General features: G+C 50.3%; 1 protein-coding gene across 1 annotated transcript; it reads left to right on the top strand.

Moving 5' to 3' along the window:
• The first annotated feature begins 560 nt into the window (after positions 1-560).
• C5AR2 (complement C5a receptor 2) lies at positions 561-7,125 on the top strand. Its single transcript, XM_055240133.2, has 2 exons — positions 561-651; positions 5,570-7,125. The coding sequence occupies exon 2, from the start codon at positions 5,585-5,587 to the stop codon at positions 6,596-6,598; it is 1,014 nt and encodes a 337-aa protein (XP_055096108.1). The 5' UTR covers positions 561-651; positions 5,570-5,584; the 3' UTR covers positions 6,599-7,125.
• Positions 7,126-13,769: the final 6,644 nt, after the last annotated feature.

Genomic DNA, 13,769 nt, shown 5'->3' with positions numbered 1-13,769 from the left:
TACCTTTCAAGGGACAGGGTCTCACTCTGTTGCTCAGGCTGGAGTGCAGTGGCGCGATCACGGCTAACTGCAGCCTCAAACTCCTGGGCTCATATGATCCTCCACCCCAGTCTTCGAAAAGGTTGGGATTGCAGGCACGAGCCACTGTGCCTGGCTAGTTTTTAAATTTTTTGTAGAGACAGAGGGTCTCACTGTGTTGCCTAGGCTGGTCTTGAACTCTTGGCCTCAAGCGATCCTTCCTCCTCAGCCTCCCAATGTACTGGGATTACAGGTGTGAGCCACTGCACCTGGCTAAATTCTGCACACCTTTTACTCTAGGGATCAAAATAATATGAAAGTGGAATGCCAGACTCCAAATACACACACCAAGTGGCCTGGCCTCTTCACTGCTATCTGGCATGAGGGAGGGGAGTGCCCCAACTTCCTCTCTGTCCTTCCTGTTGCCTCAACACCAACTGGAGTGCCGAACAGTGCCAGCCAACCCATAATAGTCAGCAGAGAGCCGCAGGGCCGGGTCACTCTGACATTATGGGGGTGGGGCGGTGGGGACTCCTGCCTGGGTCCTGTGCTACCCACAGCTTTGTCTACCGGAGCCTGTGTGCCACGTGCTGGACACATCTTAACTCTTCAAGGACTCCCAAAACCAGAGAGGTAGGTTCACCTCGATGACTCTTGTTTCCCCGATGAGGAAATAGGCACAGCCAGCTGCAACTGACACCCACAGTCATGGAGGCCGGGGCTGCTCAGGGTCACTTGCCGTACTGCCTGCCAGCATTCCAGAGCCTGAGATTTGGAGATGATAATATTCTAGGGCATGGGGTTCTGCAGTGGGGACCAACACACTTTGAAATTTACCTAATTAGGGCTGGGTGCAGTGGCTCACGCCTGCAATCCCAGCACTTTGGGAGGCTGAGGAGGGCGGATCACAAGGTCAGGAGTTCGAGACCAGCCTGGCCAATATGATGAAACCCTGTCTCTACTAAAAATACACAAATTAGCTGGGCATGGTGGCGGGTGCCTGTAGTACCAGCGACTCAGGAGGCTGAGGCAGGAGAATCGCTTGAACCCTGGAAGCGGAGGTTGCAGTGAATCGAGATTGCGTCACTGCACTCCAGCCTGGATGACAGAGCGAGACTCCGTCTCAAAAAAATTTTTTTTACCTACTTAGCTGAGTGATCTTAGGTAAGTTACTTAACTTTTCTGTGCCTTGTCTGTAGAATAAATATAACAGTAGTGTCAAATTCAGACAGTTATTATAAGGTTTCAGTGAGGCCAGGCACGGTGGCTCATGCCTGTAATCCTAGCACTTTGGGAGGCCGTGGCAGGCAGCCCACTTGAGGTCAGGAATTCCAAACCAGCCTGGCCAACATGGTGAAACCTCATCTCTACTAAAAATATAAAAAATTAGCCCTGGGCATGGTGGTGCACGCCTGTAATCCCAGCTACTTGGGAGGCTTGTGGCAGGAGTATTGCTTGAACCCAGGAGGCAGAGGTTGCAGTGAGCCGACATAGCGCCACTGCACTCCAGCCTGGGCAGCAGAGTGAGACTCTGTTTCAAAAACAATAAATAAATAAAATAAAATAAGGTTTCAGTGATACAGTGTTTAAAGCTGCATGCTGGCCACTGCCTGTAGTCCCAGCTACACAGGAGGCAGAGGTGGGAGGATCGCTTGAGCACAGGAGTTTGAGGCTGCAGTGAACCGTGATTGCACCACTGCCCTCCAGCCTTGGCAAGACAGCAAGACCCTGTCTCTAAAAATATATATATATAGAAATTTGCCAGGTGTGGTGGTGCACACCTGTAGTCCCACGTACTCAGGAGGCTAAGGTGGTAGGACCACTTGAGCCCAGGAGTTCGAGGCTGCAGTGAGCCATGATAGTGCCATTGCATTCCAGCCTGAGTGACAGAGCAAGATCTGTCTCTAAAAAAAAAAAAAAAAAAGTTGACACAAAACAAAGTGTTCAATAAAGGTGGCTTCCAATAATAATAATAATAATTTTTAAATTATTATTGTCAGGCACAGTGGCAATCATGCCTGTAATCCCAGCGGTTTGAGAGGCTGAGGCAAGGCAGGTTGCTTGAGCCCCAGAATTCAAGAGCAGCGTGGGCAACATGGTGAAACCAGATGACCTCCAAAAAAAAAATAATAATAATTAATCAGGCATGATGGTGTGCCCCTGTAGTCCTAGCTACTTGGGAGGGTGAGGTGGAGGGTGCTTGAGCCCATGAGGTGGAGGCTGCAGTGAGCCGAGAAAGTGCCACTGCAGTCCAGTCTGGGCTACAGAGCGAGACCCTGTCTCGAAAAATAGTAATAATATAGTAATAATAATAATATTGTGGCCAGACGTGGTGGCTCATGCCTGTAATCCCAGCACTTTGGGAGGCTGAGGCGGGTGGATCACCTGAGGTCGGGAGTTCGACACCAGCCTGGCTAACATGGTGAAACTCCATCTTTTTTGAAAATACCAAAATTAGCCAGGTATGGTGGCATGTACCTGTAATCCCAGCTACTTGGGAGGCTGAGGCAGGAGAATTGCTTGAACCCAAGAGGCGGAGGTTGTAGTGAGCTGAGATCATGCCACTGCACTCCAGCCTGGGCGACAGAGCAAAACTCTGCCTCAAAAAAAAAAATTATTGCTATTATAGGTTATGTTGCTTCTCTGCTCAGCACCCTCCTATAGCACCTGTCTCATTTGGAATAAATGATGATATCCTTGTTTGCCCATGTGGCCCTACATGCCGTGGCCCCTGATAACTGTTTTTTTGTTTTGTTTTGTTTTTTTCTTTTTTTGAGATGGAGTCTTGCTCTGTTGCCCAGGCTAGAGTGCAGTGGCATGATCTCAGCTCACAGCAACCTCCGCCTCCCTGGTTCAGGTGATCCCTACTGGCTCAGCCTCCCGAGTAGCTGGGATTACAGGTGCCCACCACCACTCCAGGTTATTTTTGTATTTTTAGTAGAGACGGGGTTTCACCAATTTCGCCAGGTTGGTCTCAAACTCCTGACCTCAGGTGATCCACCTGCCTTGGCCTCCCAAAGTCCTGTTATTACTGGTGTGAGCCACTGTGCCCGGTCCCCTGATGACTCTGCTATTGCCTCCCACCCTCTCCCACTGGCAGATTCCACTCCAGCCACACTGGGCTCCTTGCTGTTCTCGGACATGACCGTCATGTTCCCACCTCAGGGCCTTTGCACTGGCCTTTCTCGATGCCTGAAACACTCTTCCTCCAGATCTCCATGCATCTCTCCCACCGTTCCTTCAGATTTGTATGCAAATGTCACCTTCTCAGAGAAGCCTTCCCTGACCATGCCTGTAAAACTCCAACATAGCCAGCTTCCCTGTGTGATGTTTTTCGCATAGTATTTATCGTCTTCTAAAATACTGTGGATTTTGGATTTTGCTCATTTCTTTCCTTCTTTTCCTATTTTTTTTTTCTTTTTTGAGACAGTCTCACTCTGTCATCCTGGCTGGAGTGCAGGGGTATGATCAAGCTCACTCAGTCTCCTGGGCTCAAGTGATTCTCCCACTTCAGCCTTTTCAGTAGCTAGGATTACAGGCACGCATGACCATGCCTGGCTACGTTTGTTTTTTTTTTTTTTTTTTTTTTTTTTTGAGACGGAGTCTTGCTCTGTCCCCCAGGCTGGAGTGCAGTGGCGCGATCTCGGCTCACTGCAAGCTCCGCCTCCCGGGGTTCACGCCATTCTCCTGCCTCAGCCTCCCGAGTAGCTGGGACTACAGGCGCCCGCCAACACGCCCTGCTAATTTTTTGTATTTTTAGTAGAGACGGGGTTTCACCGTGTTAGCCAGGATGGTCTCGATCTCCTGACCTCGTGATCCGCCCGCCTCGGCCTCCCAAAGTGCTGGGATTACAGGCTTGAGCCACCGCGCCCGGCCTGTTTTTTTTTTTTTTTTAAAGAAAATATATGCTTTTATTTTTCCATGATTACAAACACAACTGAATATCAAATGCACAAAGTAAGAATTATACGGGGAAAAAAAATCAGATACGTTCATATATATATATCACCTTTTCAAGGCTATTTCCATCCAGAATAACCTTGGTTTGCCAGGGCCAATAGAAAGAAGTCACAAAATCGCCTTTAGTCAAATTTGTGTGTTTGCTTTCTTCTATAATTCCAATACCTCCACCATCAACGACTTGAGATAGCTGCCAAAGTGTTATATAATCAGTGCCAGTGTCTTCATTCATTCTACAACGAAGGCTGTCACTTCACACTTGGAAGGTTGCACAGCGGCCAGGCAGAGGCGCTCCTCGCTTCCCAGACGATGGGTGGCCGGGCAGAGGCGCGCCTCACATCCCAGACGATGGGCGGCCAGGCAGAGACGGTCCTCACTTCCTAGACCGGGTGGCTACTGGGCAGAGATGCTCCTCATTTCCCAGACGGGGCGGCCGGGCAGAGGTGCTCCTCACTTCCTAGACGGGGTGGCTGCCGGACAGAGGCTGTAATCTTAGCACTTTGGGAGGCCAAGGCAGGCGGCTGGGAGGTGGAGGTTGTAGTGAGCCAAGATCACGCCACTGCACTCCAGCCTGGGCAACACTGAGCATTAAGTGAGCGAGATTCTGTCTGTAATCCCAGCACTTCGGGAGGCCTAGGCGGGCAGATCACTCGAGGTCAGGAGTTGGAGACCAGCCTGGCCAACACGGCGAAACCCCGTCTCCACCAAAAATACAAAAACCAGCCAGGCGTGGTGGTGTGCGCCCGCAATCCCAGGCACTCGGCAGGCTGAGGCAGGAGAATCACGGGAGCCCGAGGCAGGGAGGTTGCAGTGAGCCAAGACCATGCCGCCGCACTCCAGTCTGGGCAACAGAGGGAGACCATCCCAAAAAAAGGAAGGAAGGAAGGAAGGAGGGAGGGAGGGAGGGAGGCCGGGAGGGAGGCCTGGCTACGTTTTAAAAAGTTTTTGTAGAGATGCGGTCTCCCTGTGTTGCCCAGGCTGGTCTAGAACTCCTGACCTCAAGCGATCTTCCCACTTTGGCCTCTCAAATCGTTGGGATTACAGGCCTGAACCACCGTGCCCAGCCCCAATATTCCAATGTACTAGGGTTCTAGCATTGTAATATTCTAGAATTCCAAGATGCCACCAAGCTACTTCTAACAGCACTAAGTTCTAGAATTCCTTTTTTTTTGAGATGGAGTCTCACTCTGTCGCCCAGGCTGGAGTGCAGTGGTGCGATCTCAGCTCACTGCCACCTCCACCTTCTGGGTTCAAGAAATCTCAGCCTCCCAAGTAGCTGGGATTACAGGTGCCTGCCACCGCACCCAGCTAATTTTTGTATTTTTAGTAGAGACAGGGTTTCGCCATGTTGGCCTGGTCTTGAATTCCCGGCCTCAAGTGATCCGCCTGTCTTGGCCTCCCAAAGTGTTAAGATTACAGGTGTGAGCCACCACACCTGGCCTAGAATTCCAACATTCTAAAGCACTGGAGTCCTTATGCCGCGATATTCCAGTTTGCAAGCTGCTGGTGGGCTGGGCTGGTGGACACCCTAGATCTCCAGGGCCGTGGAGATTCCTCCTCTGAGTTTTCACTGTCTTTCTCTCCTGCCCAGACGCCAGGAGCCTGAATGGGGAACGATTCTGTCAGCTACGAGTATGGGGATTACAGCGACCTCTCGGACCTCCCTGTGGACTGCCTGGATGGCGCCTGCCTGGACATCGACCCGCTGCGCGTGGCCCCGCTCCCACTGTATGCCGCCATCTTCCTGGTGGGGGTGCCAGGCAATGCCATGGTGGCCTGGGTGGCTGGGAAGGAGGCCCGCCAGAGGGTGGGTGCCACCTGGTTGCTCCACCTGGCCGTGGCGGATTTGCTGTGCTGTTTGTCTCTACCTATCCTGGCAGTGCCCATTGCCCGTGGAGGCCACTGGCCGTATGGTGCAGTGGGCTGTCGGGCGCTGCCCTCCGTCATCCTGCTGACCATGTATGCCAGCGTCCTGCTCCTGGCAGCTCTCAGTGCCGACCTCTGCTTCCTGGCTCTCGGGCCTGCCTGGTGGTCTACGGTTCAGCGGGCGTGCAGGGTGCAGGTGGCCTGTGGGGCAGCCTGGACACTGGCCTTGCTGCTCACCGTGCCCTCCGCCATCTACCGCCGGCTGCACCAGGAGCACTTCCCTGCCCGGCTGCAGTGTGTGGTGGACTACGGCGGCTCCTCCAGCACCGAGAATGCAGTGACTGCCGTCCGGTTTCTTTTTGGCTTCCTGGGGCCCTTGGTGGCCGTGGCCAGTTGCCACGGTGCCCTCCTGTGCCGGGCAGCCCGACACTGCTGGCCACTGGGCACGGCCATTGTGGTGGGGTTTTTTGTCTGCTGGGCACCCTACCACTTGTTGGGGCTGATGCTCACTGTGGCGGCCCCGAACTCTGCACTCCTGGCCAGGGCCCTGCGGGCTGAACCCCTCATCGTGGGCCTTGCCCTCGCTCACAGCTGCCTCAATCCCATGCTCTTCCTGTATTTTGGGAGGGCTCGACTCCGCTGGTCACTGCCAGCCGCCTGTCATTGGGCCCTGAGGGAGTCCCAGGGCCGGGATGAAAGTGTGGACAGCAAGAAATCCACCAGCCATGACCTGGTCTCGGAGTTGGAGGTGTAGGCTGGAGAGACACTGTGGATGTGTATCTTCCTATCTCATTTCACAAGACTGGCTTCAGACATAGCTGGATCCAGGAGCTCAATGATCTCTTCATTTTATTCCTTCCTTCATTCAACAAATATCCATCATGCACTTGCTATGTGCAAGGCCTTTTTAGGCACTGGAGATATAGCAGTGACCAAAACAGACACAAATCCTGCCCTCAGGGAGCTGACATTCTAGTGGAGGAAGACAGACTATAAACAAAGATATATAGGGCCATTTGTGGTGGCTCACGCCTGTAATCCCAGCACTTTGGGAGGCTGAGGCAGGTAGATCACTTGAGGTCAGGAGTTCAAGACCAGCCTGGCCAATATGGTGAAACCCCGTCTCTACTAAAAATACAAAAATTAGCCGGGCATGGTGGTGCATGCCTGTAGTCCCAGCTACTTGGGAGGCTGAGGCAGGAGAATCGTTTTGAACCTGGGAGGCAGAGGTGGCAGTGAGCCAAGATCAAGCCCCTACACTCCAGCCTGGGCGACAGAGCGAGACTCCGTCTCAAAAAAATAAATAAATTATTTATTTATTTTTTTGAGACGGAGTCTCGCTCTGTCGCCCAGGCTGGAGTGCAGTGGCACAATCTCGACTCACTGCAAGCTCCACCTCCTGAGTTCACGCCATTCTCCTGCCTCAGCCTCCCGAGTAGCTGGGACTACAGGCGCCCGCCACCATGCCCAGCTAATTTTTGTATTTTTAGTAGAGAAGGGGTTTCACCTTGTTAGCTATGATGGTCTTGATCTCCCGACCTCGTGATCCGCCCGCCTCAGCCTCCCAAAGTGCTGGGATTACAGGCGTGAGCCACTGCACTCAGCCAAAAGATTTTGATAGGCTCCCTCTGGTTGCTGGTGGAGATGAGACTACAGAGGGCAGGCAGTGAAGATCCCAGAGAGGAGGCTACTGCAATGGTCCAAGCAGGAGGTGATAGCGATTTGGATCAGGGTAACAGAGCTGAGGTGGTGAGAGGTTGACAGGTCATGGATCTATTTTGAAGGAAAGGCCAAGTCCAGGCTCCTTAGCTCGGCATTCAAGGCTTCCCTCCACCACTGGATACATGTACTCTCTAGCTTCTCAGACCCTGTAGCAGTCAGAATCATGACCCCCGATGATGTCCACATCTTAATCCCCTGAACCTGTGAAGAGGTGACCTTCCATGGCAAAAGGGACTTTGCAGATGAGATTAAGTAAAGGATCTTGAGAAGGGATGGTTATCCTGGATTGTCTGGGTGGGCTCAATGGAGTCACAAGGGTCCTTTTAAGAGGGAGGCAGGAGGGTCAGGGTCAGTCGCAGGAGGTGACAACAGAAGCAGATGTCATAGTGACGTGAGGAGGTGCCAAGAAATGCAGGCAGCTTCCAGAAGCTGAAACAGACAAGGAAACATTCTCTCTGAAGCTCCCAGAAGGATCACAGACCTCCTGACACTTTTAGACCTCTGATCCGCAGACCTTTAAGGAAATACACTTGTATTGTTTTAAGTCACTATGTTTGGGGTGAATTGTTACAGCAGCCGGGGGAAGCTAATACACATCCTTTGGGCTATATTATTTTCATGCTTCTGCATCTTTCCTGAAGCTGTGCCACTGGCTGGAATGTCCTTCTGATCTATGGTGTGCAGTTCAACAATCAAGGGCCATCTGTGGCTATTCAAATTAGAATCAATTGGCCGGGCGTGGTGGCTCATGCCTATAATCTCAGCACTTTGGGAGGCCGAGGCGGGAGGATTGCATGAGCCCAGGAGTTTGAGACCAGCCTGGGCAACATAGCAAGACCCCATCTCTACAAAAAATACAAAAATTGGCCAGACGTGGTGGGGCGTGCCTGTAGTTCCAGCTACTGAGGAGGGAGTTGCTTGAATCCTTCTGCTTCCATCCTCCTTAAAGCAGGTAGATTGCTTGAGCCCGGGAAGTGGAGTTTGCAGTGAGCTTAGATCACACTGCTGCACTCCAGCCTCGGTGTCAGAGTGAGACTCCATCTCGAAAAAAAAAAAGAAAGAAAGAATAAATTTTCATTTCAAATTTAGTTCCTCAGGCACACTGGCCATAGTTCAAGTGCCCAGTAGCCACGTATGGCTGGTGACTGCCATATTCGACAGCACGGCTATAGGACATTGCCATCATAACAGAGATTTCTGTTACAAAATGCTGTTCTAGAATTTACTCTTGAACTCTACCTGCTCAGATCTTTTAAATTACATAGTAGGCCAGGCATGGTGGCTCAGGCCTATTAATCCCAGCATTTTGGGAGGCCCAGTCGGGAGGATCCCTTGAGCCCAGAAGTTGGAGACTGGCCTGGGCAACAGAGCAAGACCCCATCTCTACAAAAATAAAAAAAAGAAAATTAGCCTGGTTTGGTGGCACACGCCTGTAGTGCCAGCTACTAGGGAGGCTGAAGTGGGAGGATTGCTTGAGCCTGGGAGGTTGAGGCTGCAGTGAGCCGTGATCGCATCACTGCACTCTAGCCTAGGTGACAGAGCGAGACCCTGCTGCTAAATAAATAAATAAATAAATAAATAACATAGTAGTGGTACCTGTGTCTGCAGTCATTACTCCAGAACAGCGCTTCACACAGTTTCTTCTTTAAGGTCATTCTCACAACAGCCCAGGGAGATAGGGTGGCCTGCTTCATTTTATAAGCTGAGGTCCTGGGAGGGAAGGTCATTTACCCAAGATCACACAGCAAGAACACCAGACAGCTGGAATTTGATCCCAGTTTTACTTGACTTCAATGCTCTTGCTCTTCATCATCAATAATTTCCTTCAAGGCCTCCCTCAAATGTCACTTCCTCCAGGAAGCCCTCCCTGATTTATGCTCCTTCCAGAAAGAATGGGCTCTTCCTTTCTCTGAGTCTCTGGAACACAAGGTCCCAGCTAAACTGTAAATTCCCCAAGGGCAACAACTGGACTAATTTTTAAAATTTTTATTTTATTTTTTTGAGACGAAGTCTTGCTCTGTCACCCAGGCTGGATTGCAGTGGCACGATCTTGGCTGACTGCAACCTCCACCTCCCGGGTTCAAGCGATTCTTATGCCTCAGCCTCCCGAGTAGCTGGGATTACAGGCGCTGCCACCACACTTGGCTAATTTTTGTACTTTTAGTAGAGACAGGGTTTCACCGTGTTGGCCAGGCTGGTCTCGAACTCCTGACCTCAGGTGATCCACCCACCTTGGCCTCCCAAAGTGCTGGGAATACAGGCGTGAGCCACCATTCCCGGCGTTATCCTTGACTTAAAATGCCTAACCTCCTGGGAATGCAGCCCATAGGCCTCAGCCTTATTTCACCCAGCTCCTATTCAAGATGGAGTCACTCTGGTTCACATGCCTCTGACATTTCCCCCCTCCCTTTTATAAGAGAATCTTTAATCCTAAGGGTTGTAGAGGGAGGAAGATCCAACTTCTGTAACTTCTTCAGGCTGAACAGGGGTGATATTCCTGCCTAACTATTAGGGTCTATTGGATTCAGGGTAGAGAGGAGCTCAGTCAGAAAGCATTGGTATCACATATTTTGTTAGTATTTTACTCGGAATTATCATGCGTGAATTAAGACCAAGGCTGTCTTGTAAAATAAAATTTGTTGTGGAACAATTTATACAGCTCCGTTGAGGTAGGAGGCAGGACTCAACTCTGGAGATGGGGCTCGGCTCAAATATTGGTCCAAATTGAGGGCTAGCTAAAACAGGGAGGAGGCCGAAGCAACTTATTATTTTTATTTATTTTTATTTTTGGAGAAGGAGTCTTGCTCTGTTACCCAGGCTGGAGTGCAGTGACACGATCTCGGCTCACTGCAACCTCCACCTTCCGGGTTCAAGTGATTCTCCTGCCGCAGCCTCCCGAGTAGCTGGGACTACAGGCGTATGCCACCATGCCCAGCTAATATTTTTGTATTTTTTAGTAGAGATGGGGTTTCGCCAAATTAGCCAGGCTGGTCTTGAACTCCTGACTCAGGTGATCTGCCCACCTCGGCCTCCCAAAGTGCTGGGATTACAGGTGTGGGCCACCACGCCTGGCCCAAAGCAACTTTCTATGACACGCCTACCAGTGTGCCATGTCAGTTTGCCATTGCCATGGCAACACACCCAGGAGTTACTGCCCCTTTCCATGGCAATGACCCCATGACCCAGAAGTTACTACCCCTTCCCTAGATATTTCTGCATAAACTGCCCCTTAATCTACATGTAATTAAAAATAGGTATAGGCTGGGCGTGGTGGCTCATGTCTGTAATCCCAGTACTTCGGGAGGCCAAGGCAGGTGGATCACCTGAGGTCAAGAGTTTGAGACCAGCCTGGCCAATATGGTGAAACCCCGTCTCTACTGAAAATACAAAAATCAGCCGGGTGTGGTGGCAGGCACCTGTAATCCCAGCCACTTGGGAGGCTGAGGCAAAAGAATCACTTGAACCCAGGAGGCAGCGGATGCAGTGAGCTGAGATTGCGCTATTGCAGCCTGGGCCACAGAGCGAGACTTTATCTAAAAAAAAAAAAAAAAAAAAAGGTATAAATATAACTACAGACCTGCCCTGAGCAGTTACTCTCAGTACACTGCCTATGGGGTATTACTGCTGTGCAGGAGCAGTCACAGAGCTGTAACATTGCTGCTTCAATAAAGCTATTTTCGACTGGGCGTGGTGGCTCACGCCTGTAATCCCAGAACTTGGCGGGGCCCAGGCGGGCGGATCACATGAAGTCAGGAGTTCGAGACCAGCCTGGCCAACATGGTGAATCCCCATCTCTACTAAAAATACAGAAATTAGCTGGGCGTGGTGGTGCGTGCCTATAGTCCCAGCTACTTGGGAAGCTGAGGCAGGAGAATTGCTGGAACTCGCCAGGCGGAGGCTGCAGTGAACCGAGATCACACCACTGCACTCCAGCCTAGGCGACAGAGCAAGACTCCCTCTCGAAAAAAAAAAGAGGTCGGGTGCCGTGGCTCACACCTGTAATCCCAGCACTTTGGGAGGCTGAGGCAGGTGGATCACAAGGTCAGGAGATCGAGACCATCCTGGCTAGCACAGTGAAACCCCGTCTCTACTAAAATTACAAAAAATTAGCCAGTCGTGTTGGCGGGCAACTGTAGACTCAGCTACTTGGGAGGTTGAGGCAGGAGAATGGCATGAACCCAGGAGGTGGAGCTTGCAGTGAGCTGAGGTCACACCACTGCACTCCAGCCTGGGTGACAGAGCGAGACTCCGTCTAAAAACAAACAAAAAAAAATAGTAAGAAAGAAGGAAAGACACAAAGACAGAAAGAAGGAAGGAAAGAAAGCAAGCTGTTTTCCTCTACCTTGCCCCTGCTCACCTTTGAATTCTTTTCTGGGCAAAGCCAAGAACCCTCGTGGGCTAAAACCCCACTTTGGGGCTTAAAGTTTGCAAAATCCTCCCATTAATCTGTTGGGACCAGGTGCCACTTAGGAGCCTTCTTTGATAACTTTTACCAAACATCTTTTGTGGTTTTTGAAATGTTTTCATTTTGTAGATCATTAGCCTTTCTTTTTTGAACTAGAATACATTTCATGGGAGTTTTCAAATGTAAGTCTGTGCAATGTTACATAAAATCCCTTTGATTATTAAAAGCCATCTGTTTTGTTATAACTTCCCTTTTTTCGTTCTAAAGGTTGTTTATTTCTGCTATTTTTTTACCATAGAAATATTGACTTCTTTAAGTTTTCAAAGAACCAAGTTATTAATAATTTCTCTAAGAACTAGTCTCAAGCTTGCTAGACAACCCTATTGTTGATAGGCTGTGGCTTTCTTGTTGATTTCACATTTGTTGTTCATTTCCTCCAATTTTCCTTTTTAAAAAATTATAATTATTGTTTGGATTATTTATTTATTTGTTTGTTTGTTTATTTGAGACAGAGTTTCTCCTTGTCACCCAGGCTGGAGTGCAATGATGCGACCTTGGCTCACTGCAACCTCCACCTCCTGGGTTCAAGCGATTCTCCTGCTTCGGCCTCCCGAGAAGCTGGGATTACAGGTGTCCGTCATCATGCCCAGCTGATTTTTTATATTTTTAGTAGAGACGGGGTTTCATCATGTTGGATTGGCTGGTCTTGAACTCCTGACCTCAGGTAATCCACCTGCCTCGGCCTCCCAAAGTGCTGGGATTACAGGTGTGAGCCACCGCACCTGGCCTTGTTTGGAAATTTTAAGCAGAATGCTTAGTCCATTTATTCTTCTTCTTTTGATAATAATGTATGAATTGGCTTCTCTATCTCTAAGTTGTTTTCCAAAGGCTTGATAATTATATCCAACTTTCCACTTGACATCCCCAGTTGATGTCCAATTCATAACTCAAACAATATGCTGAAAACAGAACTTCGGATTTTCTCTCTAGCCTCTCTCCCACGTCTTCCTGATGGTAGTAGATGGTGACTTCATATTTCCAAATGCTCAGGCCAAAAACTTTAGAGTCCTTTTTTTTAGACATAAAACTTTTTTCTGGCTGGGCGCGGTGGCTCATGCCTGTAATCCCAGCACTTTGGGAGGCCGAGGCGGGCGGATCACGAGGTCAGGAGATTGAGACCATCCTGGCTAACACAGTGAAACCCCGTCTCTACTTTTTTTTTTTTTTTTTTTTTTTGAGACGGAGTCTTGCTCTGTCGCCCAGGCTGGAGTGCAGTGGCGCAATCTCGGCTCACTGTAAGCTCCGCCTCCCGGGTTCACGCCATTCTCCTGCCTCAGCCTCTCCGAGTAGCTGGGACTACAGGCGCCCACCACCACGCCCGGCTAATTTTTTGTATTTTTAGTAGAGACGGGGTTTCACCGTGGTCTCGATCTCCTGACCTCGTGATCCGCCCGTCTCGGCCTCCCAAAGTGCTGGGATTACAAGCGTGAGCCCCTGCGCCCGGCCCCGTCCCTACTAAAAATACAAAAAGTTAGCCGGGCGAGGTGGCGGGCGCCTGTAGTCCCAGCTATGTGGGAGGCTGAGGCAGGAGAATGGCGTGAACCTGGGAGGCGGAGCCTGCAGTGAGCCGAGATTGCGCCACCGCACTACAACCTGGGCGACTGCGAGACTCCGTCTCAAAAAAAAAAAAAAAATTTTTTTTTCTTTTTTTGAGACAGTCTGGCTCTGTCACCCAGGCTGGAATGCGGTGGTACCATCCTGGCTCACTGCAGCCTCAGTCTCTCAGCCTCCTAGGTTC

Source organism: Symphalangus syndactylus, chromosome 13 (genome assembly GCF_028878055.3).
Source record: "Symphalangus syndactylus isolate Jambi chromosome 13, NHGRI_mSymSyn1-v2.1_pri, whole genome shotgun sequence".
Classification (NCBI taxonomy): Eukaryota; Metazoa; Chordata; class Mammalia; order Primates; family Hylobatidae; genus Symphalangus; species Symphalangus syndactylus.
This window is presented reverse-complemented; position numbering and strand designations above follow the sequence as displayed.

Excerpts from the sequence above, each read along its gene's own strand:
- C5AR2 (XM_055240133.2), top strand. The coding sequence starts at position 5,585 with ATGGGGAACGATTCTGTCAGCTACGAGTATGGGGATTACAGCGACCTC.